Source organism: Bombyx mori, chromosome 11 (genome assembly GCF_030269925.1).
Source record: "Bombyx mori chromosome 11, ASM3026992v2".
NCBI classification, from domain to species: domain Eukaryota; kingdom Metazoa; phylum Arthropoda; class Insecta; order Lepidoptera; family Bombycidae; genus Bombyx; species Bombyx mori.
In genome coordinates, this window is record NC_085117.1 from 11,166,341 (window position 1) to 11,190,133 (window position 23,793).

Here is a 23,793-nt window from a genome sequence, read left to right on the forward strand (position 1 = left end):
CAAATAATTATCCATTTAATAAAAATAACTAGTGCTGCTTAGTGAATCTTTGTAAATGCCTGATTTCCAAAGTTGCAATTATCAATTTTCTACCAAAGACGTAACGGCTAAAATTGGCCAGCTAGAAATTAGTGTGTTTTTGCATTTTGTAGAATATGCAAAAATGAGCCCATTATATGTAGATAAAAATGCATTTAGTGATTTTTTGCAGTTAATGAGTTCTTGCAATAAGCCGACGATATATGTTTTTCCAGTTATTTAAAATAATCCCTTCTACACTTAGATGTTTATTAAATTATGGTAAAACATTTTCGTTTCCAATACATCTTAAAATTATCATATAATAATATTATTATTCATTTAATCAAATTGAGATTTCTTATAAGCTTACTATTATATAAAATAGTATAACATGTATGTGTGTAATTCCACATAGACACTGATAAAATATAATATGTATAGTCACCAAATTACCTATTATTAAAAATTATGACAGAACCAACTAATATTGAATTTTCTTTCAACACATTATTGAAATTTTACTGTTCTGACATAGTAATAACAACATAATTGTTATCATTTATGTATTCCCATAAACTAAGTGACGTAATTATGTATTTCATAATTATTTTTTTGTTTGTTAATTTGTTCAGCCATAATTTTCCATTGATTGAATATCACCACTAATTGAATCCATCATCATTTGGAAGCAAAAACAAGAAGCATTTTTTTAAATTCCTGATTATTCTTATTTTTTTCAACACTTAAACATTTTTAAATGCTTAATTTTAAACACTATGCAAAACACTATTAGAAGTAGTCTTTAGTATGCAGACTAATTTAAATGATTTTAATTAGGCATGGTTTTTACTATCTATGCCACAAAAATTTTATCTGTATCCTGAAAATTAAGCAAAAATATGTAATATTATGTGTTTTCAAATTTTTCTTTTAAGTGTCCGATGTTGATAGTAGTTTTCCCCATCCAATGTACACAAAAACTGTAGAGTAAGAGTACATGATTCCAAATTGTTCTCCTGGATCATATCGGTATCGCTTGGCACCAGTATCAGTATTTGATCTCTCAGGATGATTTAGGCCCAATTCTCCATTGCCATAACAACCAATTATCCGTGTATGAGGAAATGCGGCTCGGAAATATTTGAGTTCAATTTCATGCTTTTGATCACGACCAACACAGGACAATTTTAGTGCAATGCTATGCTCAAATTGTGGTACCATATTTGCAAACTGTAAATTTATTAAATCATCATTACACAATGAACATTTGTACAGCTCTTCTGTATCTTTTACTATAATTAGACATTGAATACATACCTCATTTATAGATTTTTGTATCCTTGCTTTAGCCCATTCAGAGGAGTTCAAAATAAGTGAAAATGAATCAAAATTACTTCTGTTTGAATCTTTGGGAACAAGGAATAATCCAACATTTACTAAGCTTCCACTTACAAATTCAACATTCTCATTATTACTCTTCACAATGTCAGCTATGCTTTTTGTATCATATATTACATCTTCGACAATACAACCACCAAGTGCATACGGGATATCAGGTTGTCTGTAAATAAAATTATCAACCAATTAGACATTATCATCTAAACACAAACAAAATAACAACAACCTTTATACATACACTTTTTTCAAATAATTCAAGAAGACAACCTCTTCCACTGAATGGAACAGGAAAGCCTCAGTGACGTAAGCCAAAACAGTTTTAAATATGTATTTTTTTTCCAGTTCATCAATAACATCATAGAATTTCTTTTGCATTTCTTCCACATTTCTGATACTAATGACTTTAAATTCAACATCTGGCATCATAGGTATATAAAGACAACTAATGAATGGATTTGGACGCAAGAACATTTTCTGTGTAATCTTAAACTCATAAGTTGGCGATGACGGAAGTGACATGAATGAGATACAGTTACTCCTCACAGCCAGCATACAGTTTTTGGGTGCACTCACATTGTTTTGCAATACATCCACCACTGAAATATTAACAACAAATCAGTATATCTTAGAATTAAAGTTAAGTATACCTGAATTATGATAATACATACTAGTGTGTTCATAAGAGCATGGTGGGCTGCATGGATATGGTGAAATTGACCTACATTTGTGTGACATATTAAAGCCCATTTCATTTGCAAAGGTTAAAACTGCTAACGGCTCATTGTATAAAATTCCAGATTGCTTGAACTTCATGATACTTTTTGATGAGGCATGTTGTAGTGCTATGACGCAATCAGCAGGCCCCTGTTGCTCTCTCAGTAGTGCTAATACAGCAGAATGCCACAACGAACATACATGCTTGCATATCATTTTTTCCTGCCACGACAAAACTCTTAATATTCGTTTAACTATAACATAATTGTTCATAACTTTCTCTACCAAGTCGTTGTCGCATGTTATAGGATTAACATCTCTTTGCAACTCTCTTTTATCGACATATGCAGCTATATTTTTAGGTAAAGATAACTTTACACATTTCAAATCATCTGATGAGGAGAGGCTGCTGTCATCATTGTCTGCCTCCTCTTCAAATGTTGAAGTTTTTGGATTTTCTGCCATTTTTACATTTCAGTCACAATCTGATCATCAGAACCTGCTATGGGATTACCTTTTAGAAGTGCCAGTATGAAGCAATAAAGGTAAATAAAGAAAGATACTAAATAATATCCTATATAGATCATTAGATCCCTTAGATGTTTCCGAAGCTGTCCACGGTTCAGAATCTCTGCTGGGTCATACTTTCCAAGATTACCTTGAGGTATCGTAAAATATTCATATGTTAGCCATATAAACAAGGGTAAATTGAGGAAAAACAATACAAGTTGCCCATGTGTCACCAATAAGAAGGTAATTAAAGTGTGAGCAATATACTTTGGCACCAACCAGTAATTCAGTTTATCACAGCATTCTTGGGCATTTAGGTAATCACACTCTAAATCAGACAATGTTATTATGTAATAAATTAATAGAAATAATACAGCACCAGTGTCAATTAAACACAGAGAGAAAAGTACTGTTTCGGCTAATATCATCACGCAGAAATACGAGTTAGTTCAATATCGATTTAGCAATACACCATACAATTAATTGCTCTTACACAAAATTATCACCGGAGTAATGTACTAAAATTACACAAAATAATAATAACTACTACAGTAACACAAAAATCTTAATTTTAGAAACCACTGATTCATTGGAGTTATGTATCCATAATCACCAAAACGACTCATGGATTCAATTGCACAAACATATTCCAATTCCAATTATTTGCCTTCACTTGTAGACTACAACAATGTAGGTAGTAGGTACGGTATCAAATCCCGAGTCGGACGGAATGTCGCTATTAGTAGGTATTTGGAGGAATTTATTAATTGTAGCAAATAGCAATGGAATAGTAAAATAGTAAGTACGGTATGTATATATGTATAAACATACATAAATGTGTACCTATACTACCTACTACCTATGTCAAAGTACGGTAGTTGAAAGTAGTAGTAGTTTTATTTTTCCAAATGGAAAGGCAAAAGTATCACACCATACAGCCTAATCTTTTATATTATGTATATTTTTTATGAAATATGATATGAAATGAAATGAATTGAAATGAGATGTTATGATATGGGATATTTTTGTAAAAAATGATAATATGGAGTGAAATTAAATGAATATGATTAATTTGAGACATTAATCAACTGGGATGAAATTAAATGAAATGAGATGAGATGATATGGGATGAAACATAATCTTAGTAAAATGGTGGTCGTTTACTGAGATTTTTTCAGTGGACTTTTTGGAGGATCCCGAGAAGTTACGTCCAACGGCTTTGTATCATTTTCCCACATTTGTGCACTTTCACAGATACTAAACAGTTAATAAACCACCGCTATTACACATTTAAACCTAATGAAACACTAAATAGACAAAATTTAACAAATCGCACAACTTCACACCTCGCGTTCCCGCCAAAAAGTCAAAAAGCCAAAGCGCTGTATGTCAACTACAATTATTGGTAGTTTTCCAATTACTAAAACTAAGATTAATATAGTTTTCCAATTACAGAGCAAAATGCGACTCAGTGACGCACATTGCCGAATTATGCTGAAGCTTAGTTGAGCATTATCCCGCATAATGCGCTCTTGTGCTGTAATTGAAAAACTACCATAATTTTAAGTTTTTAAAAGTTATTTTATGACTTGGTAGCTAAGACCTTCAAGTCATGTCTTATTTTAATTCATATTTTTATTTTTATGAAAAATGATATGGAGTGAAATGAAATGAAGATGATTAATATGAGACATTAATCAAAGTGTTCAGTTTGTTGTTTCTCCGCCTTGTTTAGAGATAAAATTCTTGCAGCCATGGTTTTAATGCACCATATAAATGATCTATGGGTTGCATTATCTTGTGAGATCCGCCTTATAACAAGGTGCTACTCTACATAACGCATACGTTAAGTTATGATTTATGCAAGTAAAGTGTTCGCTTACGCGACCCGCACCCATCATAACACTTCAGATCATCGAATCTCTTTTCACAGGATAGCCGTCGGAGCAACGTTGTTTGTAAGGATGAAAATCTTCACGGCGACCTCATATTAAAATCAAATCAACACGCATGTATTTATAATCTTCAAACTCAATAAGCAGAGCGGTGGTACCTACAGGTGCAGTCTCACACAATACCACCAGTATGAACTATGGGCGACGGTGGATGTAGCAACGATTTTCCCGTCACATACCTATTTAATCAAAAAGTAAACAGTGATGCACGACCTATGTTAACTTTTGTGTGCCACTTTATTATTTACTATACTAATGGGCATAAAGAGTAGAATCGTGTGTAGAGACTGAAGAAAACAATATTTGTCAAAACTTTTTATTTAACGTTCTTTCCTTAAACTAGAAAAGGCTTAGTATTTATATACAAGGTTTGATTACAGGGGCAAGGTAAAAAAACTATCCAGTTACACTACAGATCCGACTCCTGTCATCTTATCACATCATTATTATTTTTATACATAAATTATTTTTGAATACTAGCTCTGTATCGTAATTATTAAGGCTCAAAGCCCATTTTTAATTCTAAGCACTAATATAATGAAGAAATTGTACAAACACATTTATGGGGTTGAAAGCGTTACAATGAAGCCAATTTGTTTCTTTACGTAAATTGGTTACATTTCAGAGAGCAATGCAATGAATAATAATAAATAAACAATTAGTATGTTATCACTTCGAACTTATAATTATAAAACAGATATTAAACTCTCCTAACATAATCACGAGTTAAATAATTAATATAAAGTATACTTATCAAACATCTCACTTAGCAGATAATGTAGGGAAAATACATCATTTATGATGCCTTACATAAGCAGTTATTATCAAATAAATAATATAACAAACACGGTATTCTCGACCTAAAGATCATAGTAAAATTATTATTATGGAACATATTCATGTTGTAAGCTAATAAATAAATAGAACATTAGAATTATTGGCTAATTTTATGGATATTATAATTTAGATAATGAGCAAATAGATTTTCGTTATATAGTCTTGGTATCATTTTGTTTTAATATTTACTTAGATAATGGAATACAACTTAAAATAAAACGATCTTTTGACGATCAGACGTGTTAGTTTCAATGCATTAAAATTATAAAATGATGTGATGACTTGACTCGGCTTCAGACTATAGATACAGCGCAACACATGCTCCACCCGGATGCTTTCTATAATTTTATTAATATTAATTCGATATTAAATCTTTATAGCACCAATTTATATGCAAACGCAATTCATATTGTTTCCATCACGAAAGCATGCAGTAGCATCCCTAGCAAGTAAGCAGATAGATCTGATAACAAGCCATATAAATATAATATACAAGTTTAATTGCAGTTGATCAACTAACAGTGACACATATGTTCAACATACAAGTTCTTAAATTTCTTATTTTTCATGTTCCTATGCGGAGTCATTTTTATGTTAAGTTTGGTGCGGCTACATTTTAGCTCAAAGTTCGCATCGAGACACTGCGATATAAAATTACGCGCGTTCGATCTACAGTAAAGTTCAGGGCTTAACTTTTTTTTTATTGTTTAGATGGATGGACGAGCTCACTGCCCACCTGGTGTTAAGTGGTTACTGGAGCCCATAGACATCTAGAACGTAAATATAAGTTCTAAGATCTCAGTATAGTTACAACGACTGCCCTACCCTTCAGACCGAAACGCATTACTGCTTCACGGCAGAAATAGGCAGGGCGGTGGTACCTACCCGCGCGGACTCACAAGTCCTACCACCACCTAACTGACTTCTCACTAAATTATCTAACTTTGCATTGCTTTACGTGCGAATATTTATGGGAGCAAGTCGCTGAAAGTAATTAGCTGTTTGCTAAATTCACAATAGTGAATGACTCGTGCTTTTTATAACAATATACGAGTTTATGTAGAAACTGCAGTTTCAAAGTTTACCGAAACATAATTTTTGGAATCGCGACAGACTATTCTTAATCGACCGAACAGATTGCGACCTGACCAACAAAACGTAACAATGCAAGCTTTCAATGAGACTCACTAATGTAGCCACAACATTAACAATTATATAGTATTCATAAAATTAGGTTAATTATTGTATAAAAAAATAATTTACATAGAGCTTATGAATGCGGTATTCTCTAAATATATTTTTACACTTATTCCGCCACAGATTTAATTGACACAAATGATGCAGGAGTAATCTGTGTCCATTTTTCGTTGTAGCAACAAGTATTCAAAAATCAAATAACATAAATGCAAAAATGGCAATATTCCTTAGCATTACTGATCTCACGCCGACAAAGCAGTAGTTAACGCAAGATAAAACCAATGGATGCAGATACAAAACACATTAGTGAAAACACTCACACATTCTTCTAGTTATGAACAAATTCTTAAGACAGTACAATCGAGTTGTAAATGATAAATAATAAATAGTCCACTCCAACAATTGCGCAAACATTCCGAATACACAGTTCCTTGTTTGATTTAAGTTCACTGCACAACTACTGGATAAATACAAGGTATAAAACAGCAACTTATTACGACGCACCTAGCCTACGTTTTAGACAAATTGGAATGATACATTTTCAAGAATGTTATGTTGATATAAATCTATAAGAATTAGGGAAACTCAAATTAACGAAAACCAAGTTTCGTATAAGCTTTTATGCTACACTTACATAAAGAAATATAATAGTATAATTTAACAAGAACTTAGGTATGAGCGGAGTGTCAGACAAGTGATAGTGAACCAATGTTTGCTCAACTGTTGGAGTGTTGGGAGTTGCCCCCCTGAATAAACTAATGAATTCATAACTAACATTGTTCCCAAGCTGGTCCCACCCATGACGATGGCTTGTCAATGTGCTCTTTGTTCACTTTTTTTTTTCAGTTAAACGCATTTTTTTTTAGTGATGAACAAAATTTATTGAAGCACTGTAAGGCGACTGTGCTTATTAGCACTTTCAACAAGACTGGAATGTCACTTATTTACTGGGAAATAGCTATCTAAGTATTCAAGATAGCGTTTTATTTGATTTCAATAAATAGACACAACACCAAACTAAACATGAGAAATCTTATAAGCTCTGCGCAAGTCAATTCAAGATACGACAGGTCGAAACGTTAGTGTGCCTATAAAGATTTCCTATGACGATTTTCCCCTAAGTTTTATAGTCATCGGGCGGAATGCAGATTTCCACAACTATGTTGAGTATTATTAATTTCAATATATACACAAGTAAATATGCTATAAATATAAAATAAAATGAACTTATAACATACAGATGAGCCAAGTATGCGCGACGATCCCGGTCGGCGCGCGTCAAGTGACACGAATGAAACATTTCAACTACTATCTAGCGACACGAGAGCGTTCGTGCCGACGTTAAGTACAAACACCAATAACTTTATTCAGAGTCTCGTTGACCGCGAACACTTTGTGTCGCGCGCACAGAACAACGTCTACGTTCGGGTCCCCCCGCTGATCGAGTGACGGACGGCGCGGAGCCGCGGGTGGGGGGCGGGGGGTCAGGTGGCGTCGTACTCGATGCGCTCCCACGAGTAGTGCTTGTGGGCGGGGCGCGGCGCCGGGCGGGACAGCACGCCGCCCAGCAGCGGGTCGCACTGCGGCACGTGCCCGCGACCGAACATGTTGGGGATCATCTCCGTGTCCATGTAGTCGTAGCCCTCGCTGTCCATCGCGGCGCTCGGCCCGATGTCGATGCCGCACTCCTTGAGATCTAGCTCGCACGGTCGCCTCTCGAAGCTGTCGTGGTGGTGGTGCTCGTCGTGAGGAAACGACGGCAGCGACAAGTCATCCATGTAATCGAAGCCGGTCCGGACATGATCGAGGATGTCGACGCTGGCCAGGGGAGTCTCGACCGTTCTCTCAGATTGGTCTTCTCCGACGTCCATCGGAACGTGAGAGCCGTCGTCTGTCGCACCGGAAAGAAGACTTTCGAAGAAGTCGTCGTCGGCGCCGTTCGGATCGGAAACGAAATCCGGATGGAAGTCTCCAGTGTTCAAGATGTCGACGCCGAGATCCGCATCGATGTCCGGGGCCCGCCGCTCTCCGTTACATCTTTCGTCAGACTGTACGGGATGAAGATCGACGTGATTCATTATTTCATTTTGAATGTCGTCGAGTTCTCTTTGCAGCTCGTCCGCGGCGAGTGAATCACGCACGTGCGTGTCGCCAAGAAGGTCATCAGTTAGTACCTCGTGAGGTGAAAACGAATCATTAGATGTCGTATATCCCACATCCACGACTGGAGCGACGACCCCCGCGTCACCTACGGCCGAAGGTGGTAATTCACCGTTCTCTACTAAAATTTCAAGCACGTCATCCATAATCTGACTTTCCTCGTTATGATCGTGCGGGGAGGACACGTGCGGCGGCGGGGGCGGCGGGGGAGGTGGTGGCGGAGGAGGAGGTGGTGGCGGAGGAGGAGGAGGTGCCAGTCGCTCCGGTTCATAGTGCGTCGTCGGAAGTATCGCTATGGGTACCACCTTTACGCCGTTCAGTATGTATGCAGGATTTGCAGGTTTTTGAAGTGTAGAATCGACAGTTGTGTCGAGATTCGGAGCGGGTGGAGTCATTGTGAAGAGCCGTACGTATTGAGGCTGGGGTGGTGGTGGCGGGGATTGTTGCAGGGCATCCAGTTTGGCACGGAGCTGCGTTACACAAAGATGCGCCTGCAGTAGACGTCGACCCTGATCACTGGCGGCGGCACCGGCTGCCTCGCGTCGCACCGCTTCCAGCTGTTGGCGCGACACCTCTAGTTTACGTTCGAGCTCCTCGATTTGACGGCGTTGCGACTGAACGATATCTTCTTGGGGTTCGATCTTGATTCGAGGGTCCGGAGACGCAATGGAAACCATTGAAGCTACAGAAGGCACCGATGCGACGGACACCGGTGACTTCGGAGCCTCTTCCTGTTTCTCGACGAGGAAGGGCCTCAATCGATCTATTAGCTGTGGCTTTGGGCCGGACACTCGTAGGTTCCGTCGTTTACATTCGGCCCGGAGATCCGACACTTTCATATCTTCAAATCGCGAGGCGACGGGTAGGGAGGGCGACAGTGACGAGAGCGCGGAGGGGGGCGCCGGCGGCAGCGGGGGCGGGGGAGGCGCGGGCAGCACGTCGGAGCAGTCTGACGTCACGGACGCGGTTGACGGCGCTGGAGACGCGGGCAACATTAGCTGTAAGAGAAGCTGTTGCTGTTGCAATAAAAGTTCATATGGGGTCTCGACCGTTCCGGGCGGTGAAGACGCTTTTTGTGCGTTCGGAGGCCCTTTATATTCATGAAATTTAAATCGAGCCTTTGGTTGTTGTTTTTGTTTATTTTTCTTTCGATTTTTTTCCTTGCCAGGAGCAGGGTGCTGCGGAGGCGAGGTCACGCTTATGGGTGAGAGCGTGGAAGGAGGTGACGGTGAAGGTGATACTTCATCGGGTGGTCCACAGTACGAGGAAGGATGTTGGGGTCGGCCGGAAGCGCCCTCGCTGGTCGCTTTAAATGCGAGTATTCCACTTTTTACTGCAGTTTCTATATTCTCCTCAGTGTGAAGTATGTTCTTCTTGATGAGCTCCAAAGGACCAGGTCTGTGTGAAAGCTGGTCATTGAGTTGATCCGCTAATCGTGCTTTTTTCAGCATCCTTTGTTTTTCAGCCAAACTCGGATCCACATGGCTTTCCTGGAAGAAAGTTAACACTTTAACATTAGCAACTACCAATTCTACCAATCATCAGTTTTGTAAGTATTATCAACTGTCTCATTTTATAGTTTTTTAGCGTCATCTATCTGTCACAACAGGAGTCAAGCAATGGCGCTTATAATACTTTCAAGTAAGAGTTTTTTTTTCTCAATATAGTAAGTATACAGTTAATGAAATGTTAATACTTTCAAAATAAATCCCGACAACGAGACCAGCGATCCTTAATAAATACGAAATTATAAAATATAACACATACTTGTTCCAAAATATGTCTCCTTTCTAATTCTTGACGATCTGGTCGCCGTTGGATTTTTGCTTTCAGCAAATCGCCTGTTTTGGCTCTCTCTAGTTGCTTGCATTGTTCAAAATACGCCGGCGGTGTTTTTAATGCTGAAAAACAAAAAAGGTTACATTTATATTATATTGTATTTTACAAACACAGTTTTTTTTAATAAAACCATAAACTTATGTTTCCGTATTTTCGATGTAATAAACAGCCGAACGTGCTTTCAATTATCAGTTGTTTATTCCGCTGTCCTAAGAATTACGCCTGCCGTAAAACGTACTAAGAATTGTAATCGTAAATATTTTTCATCGTTTGAATGCGCTATAAATTGAGAACGCATAAACACTTTCAAAGTTCGTAACAACCGAATCAGCCTATCTTCGAATGATTAACTGTTAGTACTTACGGGGCATTATTCCTTGCGCTACGAGCTGGTTGATGGGCCGGCGCATCATCAGCTTCACTTTCAACGCTGCAGAAGTACATTAATTATAAACAATCAAAACATTATTCGATTACGACTATAGACGGGTGACGTTATTTGATTTATTACATTTTCCTCGACAATAATTTTCCTGATCATACTTAATTCGAAGTATCATTCACTGTAGCGTGTGCGTTTAGTGTGCGTTAGTTGGCCAATAACAAGACACGACAACCATACCGGGTGCCCCGATCGACTTATGCATACAATGGGCACTGATTGAACATCAGACATGTGGTCGTCAAAAATAGTGTGTTATGACGCCAGGTGACGAACTTGACGTAGCGTATCGTTCACGGGCGCCGACGTGATCGATGCGTCGATCGGTGCACAAATTATATCGATCGAGCCGGTCTCGGCTTTAGGGCGTAGGCGCGAATGGAGTTCCTATACATTTGTTTTTGTGGCGGGTAACAGCGAACGATGGGCGGACAACGCTGGCCAGTTGCCAACATAAATAAACACTGCACAAGGAAACTAGTGTTATGCCGCGACCGTATTACAGACGAAACATTCACTACCACTGGGCCGAATATTGTGGGTTACTGGGCGTCTTTGCATGCGCCCGCGTTCACGCCGCACGCAAATGTCGCACTATATCGGAAAACAATGTGAACGAGGGACATGCAAACACTTTATTATTTTTTATTCATATTGCAAGCCGGAGTCAGAGAGCATTACCGGATACAACGATTCTTTAGGCATACTAATTGTATTGCAGCCTTGTTCTATACTAGTGTTAAAGTGAATTAGACATTCATTGCATTACACACAATACGAATGGTTTCCCTTTTATTATTTAACCAACGTAATTATTGAATTGACCTGTTGTTCCTAAGGGTACACTTTTTTAGTTGAATTAATTCTGTTAATAGCTGCCTATGCGTGAGTAAGATTTTAGATTAATTAAAATATTAGCGAATATTTTTAGCAACACTATTAAATTTAAAAGAAAAACCTATATGTTGGATTAACAAATTTAATTAAATAATTCTGCCTGTAATGGGAATAGCATATACTATTACTGTCTTAAGAAAATAAAAAACGTTTTTTACAATTAAAACGTATCAAGACTTAATTACAAACAAGACTACGAAATAGGCAGAGACTAAATCCGGTATTATTAAAAGTTTGTTAGTGCAGTGCTATATTATTTTTTTGGAACGAGGTTCCTTATGAGACGATGCGGATGGGTACCCTAACCGGAAAAAAACGTCCATAACGTAAGATTTTTATTAGTAATGCACACAGTGTACGACTTAACTTTGTAATAACGTATTTTTTTATCATTCATTGACCACGATCTCAGAGCGTTCGTTTGCGCAATACACTAACTCTTATGAAAACAACCGTGAATGAAGTGTACCACAATAAGTTCGCACGTTACCGAATTACCGTGGGCTGTTGCGAAACCTCCAGATTTTTTTTTCCTTATACCTCGAATAGAACTTAAAATTAATATTTTTATAATAAGGAACTTCGTTCCTATCCGGTGTCCCACGACACCACTCTTTTTTTTTATTATCTTAAGCGCTATCTCCGTAAGGGTAATATGGCGGTTCTCACATTCTTTATGCTTCCCCATGGCAGGCTGGAGCGGGCTGTCGTCGACGATGACTTTAGGCGGCGACACGCGCGGCGAGCTGGACGGCTCGCTGGCGCCGCTGCTGCTCGCCTGCCGTCCAGCCATCTCCTCCGCACCAGAGCTGCACCAGCGCAAACACATCTATATATTAATACGTGAAGCAAAAATTTTGTACCCCTTTTTTTTAAATTGCGCGGACGGAGGACTACGAAATTTGCCACACTTATCTATACTAATATTATAAAGCTGAAGAGTTTGTTTGTTTGAACGCGCTAATCTCAGGATACTGGTCCGATTTGAAAAATTATTCCGTTGTTAGATAGCCCATATATCGAGGAAGGCTATAGGCTATATTACATCACGCTAAGATCAATGCAAGTCGATTAAAAATCGTGATTTTGGTAAAATAACTCTTTAAAATTCTATTATTCAAAAATATTTTCACTTTCTACGTAAATGAAGAGGCGGGTAAAATTTTGCGTCATGCCAAAGTAACTATTCCACGCGGAAAAAGTCGCGGGCAAAACCTAGTAGAGAATATAGAGAAGGAGTGCAGAACGTTAATATTTTTTTTTAAATTATGCAAAAAAAAATACATTAAATCAATAAATAAATTAAGTATTGTTTGTCTTTATTAATATTTGTTCAAAGTGTAGTCTTGACGAAATCTGTGATAATAGAAGTATAACAGTATACAGACCTATAATTTCAATTAATTATAGTCGAATTTCAACTACCGGGGGCCCACTAGTTCAATTAATTCTCGGTGTATCGAAAACGAAATTCGTTTACGTTCCATTTTGGTTTTGGTAGCATGTTTACGCATCAAAAAACATTCTTGGTTGATGAGTTCATGTTATATATTGGTTATGATTATGTGATTCTCTTCACTTTGCTTTATGGGCCAAATAAAGCGGTATTATTAGCTCCTGCTATTTAGTGAAGCTCCAACATTGTACATCAATTTTAAGCCCTTTTATCGGCTTAAATAGGTCAGACCATATACATATATATAACATAAAATTTCAACGTAATTTACAATTACTTTAAGACGGCTGATGACCTTTCACATTTGCACGCGTATCGATCAGCACGCAGTAATTTTATTACGTTAACTTAATATATTAAATTATCAATATTAAAAAAAATCCTTAGTATTTGATGCGTGTTTTTTTACCTATATTTAATCTATATTAACTTATTAAACTTTGTTATTTGCAGTAGGTTCAACGGTCACTAAGGATCAAAGATAACACAGTTTAAACAATTGTCAATTTGTAGCCGAAATAGTCAGGATTGTGATGATAAATCGCGGCACAATTTCACATTACTCCTGCCATCAAAAACAAACATTCGGTAAATGTTGCCGGTTCGATTTTTATCTTTCACCGTGCAAATTATTTATGAACACGTACAAGTTACGTATTTACGCAGTAAAAATCTTTAGGTCTTCGATTAGATTCACCGACCGTCTTACCTATTATGCCTAGATATAATTTCATTTGATAAATAAGAATATCATGCCATGCAATAGCCATGACAAATAGTTAAGAAGTATTTCAATATATTTTTTTATTAATAATCTTTGAAATAAGAGAATCGTGTTTAGACAAGTTATTTAATAACAGTCAACACATTGTTAACATTAGAATAAAGCAATTCATTTGTTTATACGACGCAGCATTACGAAGCATGTTAATACGAGAAAATAAGATGCGTAGTAATTTGTATTCTTGTAGTAGTAGAACCGACCTGAACGTGTCGTCTGAGGGCGGCGTGGGCGGGGTGTGAGGCGGCGAGACCGGCGAGGCTGCGCGGCTGCGGTCGCGACGCTGCTGTGGTTTGAACCACTCGGGATATATCGCGCTCAGGGTCTCCACCAGGTCGTGGTCGAGTGTCACGCGCCAGGACACGCGCCCGTCCGAGCCCTCCGAGCCCTCGCCTCCACCGCACGACGATCGGCTCTCTTTCAAATCAAATTATCCATATATTAATACGTGAAGCAAAAACTGTATACGCCTTTTTACGAAAATTGCGTAGAGGGAGGAGAATGAAATTTCCCATACTTATAGAGAATATAGAGGAGTGCAGAAAGTTTTTTTTTTTTTATTATACATAAAAATACAATAAATCAATAAAAAAAACATTACACAAACTACCATGTATTTGACGCAACATATATATTAAATACTCTTTATTTATTGTCAATTGTCAAACTTTTGTTGCTGTTTAAAGTCTGTGGTCAAATTGAGAATAGATTAATATTATTTGTCTATAGTGTAATCTTGGTAAAATCTGTGAATATAGAAGTATTCTTTGACAATAGAACCATAATAATTTGGAATAACATCGAATTTCGGCTACTGGAAGACCACTAGTACATTTAAAACTTCTTTCAAACCATTGTACATTTTGTATTATAATTTTATCAATATCAATATTACATAGAAATTGAAATGATCCAAATGGTAAATCAATACGTCTAAAATGTATACGTGTGACGAGAACGTCTTATACCGTTGGTAGGAACTAAGCTAGTTCTGAAACTTGAATATGTCATGCATGAAGAAGCAATACCGTCTTTACCATAAGGGCACACGGGGCCCGTGCCCAGGGCCCCCATTCTCAGGGGGCCCCGAAAAACCGACAATTTCTCTCACACGCTTATTCTCAAAACATTTTTGTCGGGCACATTACACTTTTTTCACAAATCAGTAATCAGAAGGGCATCACAAGGCATATACTATGCCTATAATAGAAGATTTTGCTCAACAGACATCCCGAAAGAAACCGTTATCGAAATCGTAACCAAAAAACCAGCAGCATTCTAATATCATTAATGACATATTATATCATACTGTATGTGATTACCTACAATAAATGGTCATACTCAGTAAAAAAATGTTATTATAATTCGCTTTATTACTTTCCAAAAGGGCCTCAAATTCTTGAGTGCCCAAGGGCCCCATCCTAGTTTAAGACGTCCCTGTGAAGAAGAAGACACTAAAATGAGCCAATAATATAAAGGAATTGTTTATAAGAAATGTACACTGTGGTACGAGCAAAAACATAAATTTAATAACGGTGACATTAACATTTTTGATCATGTTTTATAACGATCTCTTATGTACGTAATAATCTTCGAAAACTGTTTTCCCATAAGCACAACGCAAACACACATTAAGATTTGCCGTAGAAGAAAAAATATGGAAGTGTTATGTAATGCTTTAAACTCTCATAAAGCTGGATTCACGAGGGAATGAAAATACGATCTGAAAATAAAACATCTGTGTATGTTGAGTCATGTACAATATAAAACTAAAAGTAAGGTAAACAAATGCAGACTTCAAAAACGTGAAACCAGCATCCGAAATTTCCTATAATATTAGGAATAACATGGAATCATTGACGTAGATAAGCCGTATATGAGCGTTTAGAGATTTTGTTCAAATCCAGATTTGTACTATATTATTATTATTTACGATAAGCGAAGATATTTATTATTCAGCGTGATTTACTTTTGCATGATATTTGTTTTTGAAGTTATTAGATACTGAAATAATATTGTGGTATTGATTTAAATTTTTAAATGTGAAATTAAAATTAGAACACGACATGATGTGATCATTTCTGTACAGGCCGTTCTTAAAGCAATTTGACGAATTTAAAATATCAAAGTAAGTCGTAATCTTTGGAATCGGATACATAAAATATTGTTGTAAACAAATCAGTGCACGATTAATTAAATAATTAAATTATCACTTTCGTTCTGAGTTCGCTCTTTATATTGAAAGGAAAAAAAAAAAAGAAAATATTGATGGTAGTTACTGAAAACTTAATGGTTTTCTCCAAAACCCAACAGGTTCGTTCGACACATGTTTCACGTTGCAATTTAATTTAGCTCACAGTTTTACGGTCTAGCGATCTTTAAAAAAGACAAGTCTTAAAATGGAGTGATTGAAAGACATTTTTCATCTAAAACAACGTCGTGTATGATTTGAGGAATTTTAATTTGTGAGACGTATTTTAGGTTTATTTTTGAAACATAGATTATTAGTTCATGAAAGAAAAATGCAAATAATTATTGTATTTTCGTTCGTCTAGAGTAGTCATCGCCGCTCTGATTTGTCTCGTGTCATCATCGCCTCCCACACGACTGTATCATAATTCGCCACCAACCGACACTACGGTTACTTAGTCAATCGGTTAGTAGGCACACTCATTCAGTTTCTAGAATGTTTTTTTTTTTACCTTCGCTGCATTTTGTTTCGTTGTTGTTGACTAATGAATTAATCTATACGGCAGAAACGTCACGACTAACAACTTAGTGTAAGCAAAAAAAAGTACTACATATATTTACTTTAATATAAACTGTAATACAATATTAAAAGTCGGCATAGTAAACGACATAATCAATATTATTAACCGGAAATATAAAATACATGTTGTGCTAATTTATTTTTTTACCAAAAGCTAAAAAATATACAACATGAATGCTCCTCGGAACATTATGTAGTAGATACAGGTCAAGGCATTGCGTTTGAAGTGAACACATTTTAAAGTGTTATAAAAATTACCGTTTAATTTCTTTGAGTCGCTCCTACTCTCATACAAACTAAAGCGCGTAGCGTAACGTAACACGTCAATCAAGATGTCAGCTGGGCACGCGCATTTCGCTGCCGTTGGACAACGTGTGCCGTACCTAATTACGGTTATCGCTATATTATCATTACTGTCTAATGTATTCCATTGTTATTCTAAATTAAACACCGAAATCCAAGCCGACAAGCTACTGGTAATATACAACGATTAAGAGACTTATATTTTGAAATTTACGTTTCACTTTAAATAATTATTTTCATATTTTTTTATACACGACAAGCCGAGTTGCGAGCCCACATAGGTAGATACCACTATCCTACCTAATTCTGCAGCCACGCTTACGGTCTTGAATGAACTTGAATTGTATCTGTTAAACAATACAAGTCTTCAACCTCAAGTCTAATAGTGGCACCACATTTGTGAAACCTAAGGGCTCCCATCACTACTTAACACTAGGAAGGCCATCTCCCTTTGCAATAAAAAAGTCAGTTTACTCACGCCTTAGATACGAGATAAGAGATTCGTATATATCCAATAGACCCACGCAAGACTGTCTAATGATATAGTAAGCGAGTTATAGGAAATAATGAATGAACTAGACATGCGTAGTTCCGGACCTAAATAGTTCCTGGAACTATGTCCTCATATGGAACTATATCATTCAATCCGAGTTGTCAAAATTAACATGTTCAGACAGTTCCATTTCCATTCCAAGTGTACTGTTATGCAGGAACTACGAACGCGTTGAACATGACGGACATGCGGACATGATTAGAGCATAGGTACCGCGCGGCGCGGAGGCGTGGCGAACCGACACGAGTCCACGTAAAGAGATAAGGCGACATATGGCACGAATACGAGAGAGTGAGATGGAGCGAGTGCATGAAACTGCGTGTGGAGCTCTTTCATATTACATTTTTATTAATATTGAAGTTATGCTCTACGACCTACGTGTTACAGTCGATAGTTGAATAAATTAAAATGTTTTGCTATGGATTTTGACCTTGACCGTGCATCATTCCTACGAGCACTTAACCTTAAGTGTTTGTGGACCATTTCTTAGAAAACCATAATTCAAAATTCGAGAATTTTAAAACATTCACCACTTTCGCTATTCGGTATCTCGGTTATGGGAAAAAGGTTGTAAGGCTACAACGAGCTTAATTTACGTTGTATATCAGAATAACGTGGTATTTTAATTAACAACTGATAGGTTATAGTTTCCGGTGCATCGTACAATACCTACATTGAAAAATAATGAAAGTAGTAGAGTAGTTGAAATTATGACAAAGTAATTACAGTACATTAATAAATTATGCAACCAGCTGTAACAATGAACCTAAAACTAAAAACCTTACAAAATAATAATTACAATAATAATTGCCATAAGCGGCAATCTATTTTTATATAGTGCTTTTAAAAAATTGTATTTTTAATACCTTTTTTGAAAAATATTGTGTAATTAATAATAACTTAATACGTGATTCGCTACACTACAAACAGCTACTAGACTTAACATGTCCGCGGAACTAAACAGCTTCAAACAGCTACTAGACTTAATATGTCCGCGGAACTAAACAGCTACAAACTACAAACAGCTACTAGACTTAACATGTTCGTGAAACTAAACAGTTCCGCGAACATGTTTACTGGAACTAGTTCCGACACTCAAAAGAACGATGTCATGTTCAATCCAGTTCCGAACATGATTAGCGCACGTCTACGCGGAACTAAACAGCTACAAACTACAAACAGCTACTAGACTTAACATGTTCGTGAAACTAAACAGTTCCGCGAACATGTTTACTGGAACTAGTTCCGACACTCAAAAGAACGATGTCATGTTCAATCCAGTTCCGAACATGATTAGCGCACGTCTAGAATGAACGAAGGTCCCGCGGTATACCGGCATGCGTACGTCACAAAGAGGCTGAGAGGCTTACGTCACGTGTGCACACGGCCCTGGAACACGCGTAGGAAGCCGGCACCTGTCTCCACCCACGTGCTAATGTTTGTCAACCTAAATGACGGTATTGTCGTGTAATGTTGTTTTTGTTTTCATTCATTCTGTTTTTTCCCGCTATTATATAGCCTAAGTTCCGTATTCGCTGTGATAACACAAGCTCGTCATTTAATGGAGTTCAGAGACTAATGAGTCCGACACTTCGACGTAAGTAAGATTACGATGAAAAAAAAATTTATTTTTCAGGATTTTCAAACGAAACAAACATCCCAAAGATTTATTATTGAACTTATCATAGATGTCTTTTAATAGTTTAATAATTTTATAGTGGAAGAGTGGCCAGAGTTCGGCCGTGGACAAATGTGACATGATAATCACATTCTGTAAATACACTAAAATTATTCACTACTAATCGCTTGAAACACGTATCAAATGCTTATGTTTTCATTAAGGTGTATTCCAAGAAAAACAACCAGAGATTCTCCAGTGTTAAGCTAAATATGATTTGTGGAACGCACCTCGGCCGCGACAGAGTTGTGACCTAGTTACATCGTCCACAACGCCCCACAAATACGTTACTGCCAAACTGTCTTTTTCTTTAAATTTTTTTTTCGAGACATTTTTAGTATTGATAACTAGAGCGAAAGGGCTTCGTCTCTTCAAACTCTGATATTCTATGACTTGAGATCATGACTGGACGGTCATGAGCTTCAAATATGTATATACATCATATAGGTTAGGTGAATGTAATAACTTAATAAAAAACGACCAATACATAAACTTTCTGAAGCAAATTCTTCCGTTTTCGATTCAAGTAAGGATAAGTTAAGTAGTGAAGTAAGTGTAAGATATATCTTTAGGTTTTATTGTATAATATTATATAGGTAGATAAGCTTTCAGCTCCTCTGATGTTGAGTGGTTAACAAAGGCTATAAACATCACAAAAAATATTTCACAATCAACCCTAAAACATAAAATTGTCCGAAATTCATATGCGAACTTTGCAGCAGAAATAGGCAGAACAGTGGAGTTTGTCAGCGTGTGCTAACTATGAGCCTCTCTCCACATGTACACTTTAATTATGAATGTTTAAATTTTTCAAAAACATGCACATAACGGAATTAAAAAAACTTCGACAATAAATTTCAAATTGGGCAACTGTTTTAAATAGAATTCGAATTAGGCAATTCGGTAATAGTTTTCAATTTGTATGTACTTTGGTAAACTTTAATTATAACAATTTTTTTTCATTCTGTGTTACAATTATACTGAATACGGATGTAATATCATCAAAATTTAAATTCAATTTTATTGTTCCAAACAAAACTTCAGAAAATAAATAAATAATAGTTAAAAAAAACTAACAAAATACGCTTTTTATAGAAAATCCAACTAAAAAATAAATAAATAAAATTGAATTAAAAATAGTGTAAGAAAAAATTATTTTATTGTAAAAAAGCGTGGGGTGCTTTTCAGGATATTATCAAAATAACCCTTCTACTCATATCTGTTCATAAAATATTTATAACTACTGATACCATGGAACCCACGCTTTTTAGTGGGATTTTCTATAAAAGCGCATTTTGTTAGTTTTTTTAAACTATTGTTTATTTTTCATTTTTTAGTTAATTTCAGTTTTTTCACTGTTTTTTAGATATTGAATTGTCACCTGTCCTTAATAAGTATACCAAATTTCTAGTTCAAACATTCCGTTACATACTAACATACATACTGACATACTACATGTCTGAAGCTAATAAAAGCGTATTAAAAAATTAAAAAACATAATGAAATACGCGTTTTTGATTTAGAGGTTATCTTGACGACTTTTACACGTCTCACGTGAGATATCGCATTGAAATGAAAAAGAATCCAAAAACTGCGAGCAACGTTAAAATAAATAAACGATATATTCCACACTCGTGACTCATTGTTTAGATGGATAGGTAACGGAACACATTTCAGCAAAACTCAACAATCAACGTTGTTTATGTAAAGCCTACATACATGAGGCGTATTGCATTAATGTATCCATACGGATCTCAAACGAGAATTATTTTAACGAGTTGTAAACAGTTAACGGTACATTTTCAAAAAGGTATTCAACAGACCTTGTCCAATTTAAAGACACTGAATAATTCTAGATTTTTCTTCAAGACTCTATGGTGTCGTTCTTGCTCTAATTTTCTGCACAACGAATGTAAACATGGTTAACCGAGGCTATCTAAATTTGGAATCCAATTGACTTTCGTAACGCGATGAATTGATTTCCATCGCTGGACGTTTAACGCTTTTTTTACTGGTGATTGAGAATGTAGGGACGAAGCATGCATTCATTAAATCAGATTAAAAAAAACATTATTTTTCAGAGATAATCCTGAGATATGTAGCATAGCTTATCTGTTTATGTTTAAGAAAACGCTTGTTATCTAATCAAAGGATTTACGAAAAATGTAATTTGCAACCAAAGTTAATTAAAATAATCCTAAATGTTTGAGCGATTTTTAGTGTGTATTGAAATTACATATTTTGTTAAATCCTGTTGTAGTAATTCCACAATCTGGAATAATGGTTTAACAGTTCCAGAAGTCGTGGTAAACTTTTGACCAAAGAAAGACATAAATTCTTTCGAAATAGATCAAGGCAGGAACCATAGCGGGTCGATGACGCAAAAGGATGTTTTCAGCGAGTCGGCAACAGTGGCCGTCTGTTTATCGTCAGAGCACAGTTAGAGTTATACCGAGTCTGGGCCTATGCCGAAATGCAGCTGTAAAAACACACAGAATTACACCACTTCTCACCGATCTCAGTAAATGTACATACGGTGTGATAGCCAACCCGTTACGCAACCGGCACGGCGCCCACATAAATGGCAACCGACAACATTGTAGGGGCTAAAATACGCTCGAGAGTTCAACATGCCAAATGAATCCAACGCGTTACGACATCGCAAGCCGGCAATTATGCATTCCATTTAATAATTTGTAGTAAACAACATCACCAGGACAGGACTCAAAACATGAGAAGAAAATAAGTAAACACATAAGTATAGAGAAACAAAAAAAGAAAGATTATAATCTTTCTTTTTTTTGTTTGTATACAAAGCCTAGTAGTGATAGGCGAATGTAATTCAAACTCTTAATTTGCTAACAATTTTTTTAATTAATTTATATTGATTTTTTTTTATTGCTTAGGTATGAGGATGAGCTCACGGCCCACCTGGTGTTAAGTGGTTACCCAGTTATCATAGACATCTACAACGTAAATGTTGCCACCCACCTTGAGATATGAGTTCCAAGGTCTCAGTATAGTTACAACGGTTGCGCCACCCTTCCAACCGAAACGCATTACTGCTTCATGGCAGAAATAGGCAGGGTGGCGTGCGGACTCAGAAGAGGTCCTACCACCAGTAATTACGCAAATTATAATTTTGCGGGTTTGATGCGTGTTAGTTCAATAAGAATAGAGAAGAGAGAAGATAAACGCCTGATATCAAATGTGATATAAAATAATTCTTATGGTAGGCATGGTATAGTTCAGTTTTACTCGATATCGAGTAGATAATATATATAATATGTACAACTCAATGCTCTAATGGTTATTAAGGTTCGAACCCATTGTAACGACCAGTGCAGGTATTATGTATCAGCTGCAAGACTTAAAGTCATCATTTAAAATATGCGATATTGTTTTAGTTTTTTTTTTAATTGCTAGATGCGTGGACGAGCTCACAGCCCACCTGGTGTTAAGTGGTTACTGGAGCCCATAGACATCTACAACGTAAATGCGCCAACCTTGAGATATAAGTTTTAAGGTGTCAAGTATAGTTTCATGTCATTATTATAAAGGAAATATTATATATTAGATAAAATACTTTTATTTCAAATATGGGCTCCAGTAACCATTTAACACCAGGTGGGCTGTAAGATCGTGCACACATCTAAGCCATAAAAAAAGGGGTTTTTCTTTGACTGCTTTAATCGCATTTTCAGTACGATTACTAATGTGGTCATGCAAATATTTTCTCACTAAAATAGTTGACGTTCCATGATACCCATACAGGATATCCCGGTACACAAGCTTAGTTATTTTATGAGTAACGTTAAAAATTGATTGCTAATGCGCGAAATAATTATGTAAAGACAATGAATACAAAAGAATAGTTACGAAACGTATTATTGATTTGACTTCAAAGCACTGACATTTTTAATCCCATAACATATTATAATAAATGTAATCTTGTAACTTTAATTGAGTGCCAACTATGCGAAATGAAACAAAAATAAATTGAAATCACACGAAAAACGACTCTTACGCAATAAGCATTATCTGAGTCGTTTAAGATGTTCAGTCGTTATAAATATTTCTACAGTTCCGATAAAAAATTCGTATTCATATACAAATATATCAACTGCCGTGGTTTCAGCCAACACATTTTTATTTCATATATATTCATTATTAATATTATTATTATCATATACATACTAACTGTACCCGTCCGCTTTGCTGGGCATTTAAAATTAACATTATTATTTCTCACCCTCACAAAGATTCTCATTATAAACACCCC

At 36.4% G+C, this 23,793-nt stretch overlaps 3 protein-coding genes across 9 annotated transcripts in view; all 3 read right to left on the reverse strand.

Annotated features, from left to right (window-relative positions):
• Positions 1-271: 271 nt before the first annotated feature.
• On the reverse strand, positions 272-2,598 carry LOC101745582 (uncharacterized). Of its 2 annotated transcripts, XM_038013842.2 has the most exons (4): positions 2,088-2,598; positions 1,658-2,015; positions 1,339-1,582; positions 272-1,251 (listed from the first exon to the last, which is right to left on the reverse strand). In XM_038013842.2, the coding sequence occupies exons 1-4, from the start codon at positions 2,596-2,598 to the stop codon at positions 952-954; spliced, it is 1,413 nt and encodes a 470-aa protein (XP_037869770.1). In that variant the 3' UTR covers positions 272-951. The 2 variants fall into 2 exon arrangements, with proteins under 2 accessions (XP_037869770.1, XP_062527118.1); XM_062671134.1 differs by having other exon boundaries at positions 272-1,582.
• A 2-nt stretch (positions 2,599-2,600) lies between these two features.
• Positions 2,601-3,137, reverse strand: LOC134199695 (protein cornichon homolog 4). The gene has a single exon (XM_062671135.1). The coding sequence runs from the start codon at positions 3,069-3,071 to the stop codon at positions 2,601-2,603; it is 471 nt and encodes a 156-aa protein (XP_062527119.1). The 5' UTR covers positions 3,072-3,137.
• A 1,763-nt stretch (positions 3,138-4,900) lies between these two features.
• The window catches only part of LOC101745399 (uncharacterized), a 40,028-nt gene continuing 21,135 nt past the window's right edge, over positions 4,901-23,793 (reverse strand). For 5 of the 6 annotated variants that reach the window (XM_012694992.3, XM_012694993.3, XM_012694991.3 and 2 more), the window contains 5 exons: positions 14,411-14,624; positions 12,640-12,779; positions 10,996-11,061; positions 10,560-10,693; positions 4,901-10,282 (listed from right to left, as the gene is read on the reverse strand). In XM_012694992.3, coding sequence (XP_012550446.1) covers positions 8,117-10,282; positions 10,560-10,693; positions 10,996-11,061; positions 12,640-12,779; positions 14,411-14,624 — 2,720 coding nt within the window. In that variant the 3' untranslated portion in view covers positions 4,901-8,116. The remainder of the gene's footprint in view (positions 10,283-10,559; positions 10,694-10,995; positions 11,062-12,639; positions 12,780-14,410; positions 14,625-23,793) is intronic. The other variant, XM_062671133.1, reaches the window with a different exon arrangement.

Excerpts from the sequence above, each read along its gene's own strand:
- LOC101745582 (XM_062671134.1), bottom strand. The coding sequence starts at position 2,598 with ATGGCAGAAAATCCAAAAACTTCAACATTTGAAGAGGAGGCAGACAAT. Across the intron at positions 2,016-2,087 it reads ATGCTCTTATGAACACACTA|TGGTGGATGTATTGCAAAAC; the intron begins GTATGTATTATC and ends TTAATATTTCAG. Across the intron at positions 1,583-1,657 it reads TTGAATTATTTGAAAAAAGT|ACAACCTGATATCCCGTATG; the intron begins GTATGTATAAAG and ends TTTTATTTACAG.
- LOC134199695 (XM_062671135.1), bottom strand. The coding sequence starts at position 3,071 with ATGATATTAGCCGAAACAGTACTTTTCTCTCTGTGTTTAATTGACACT.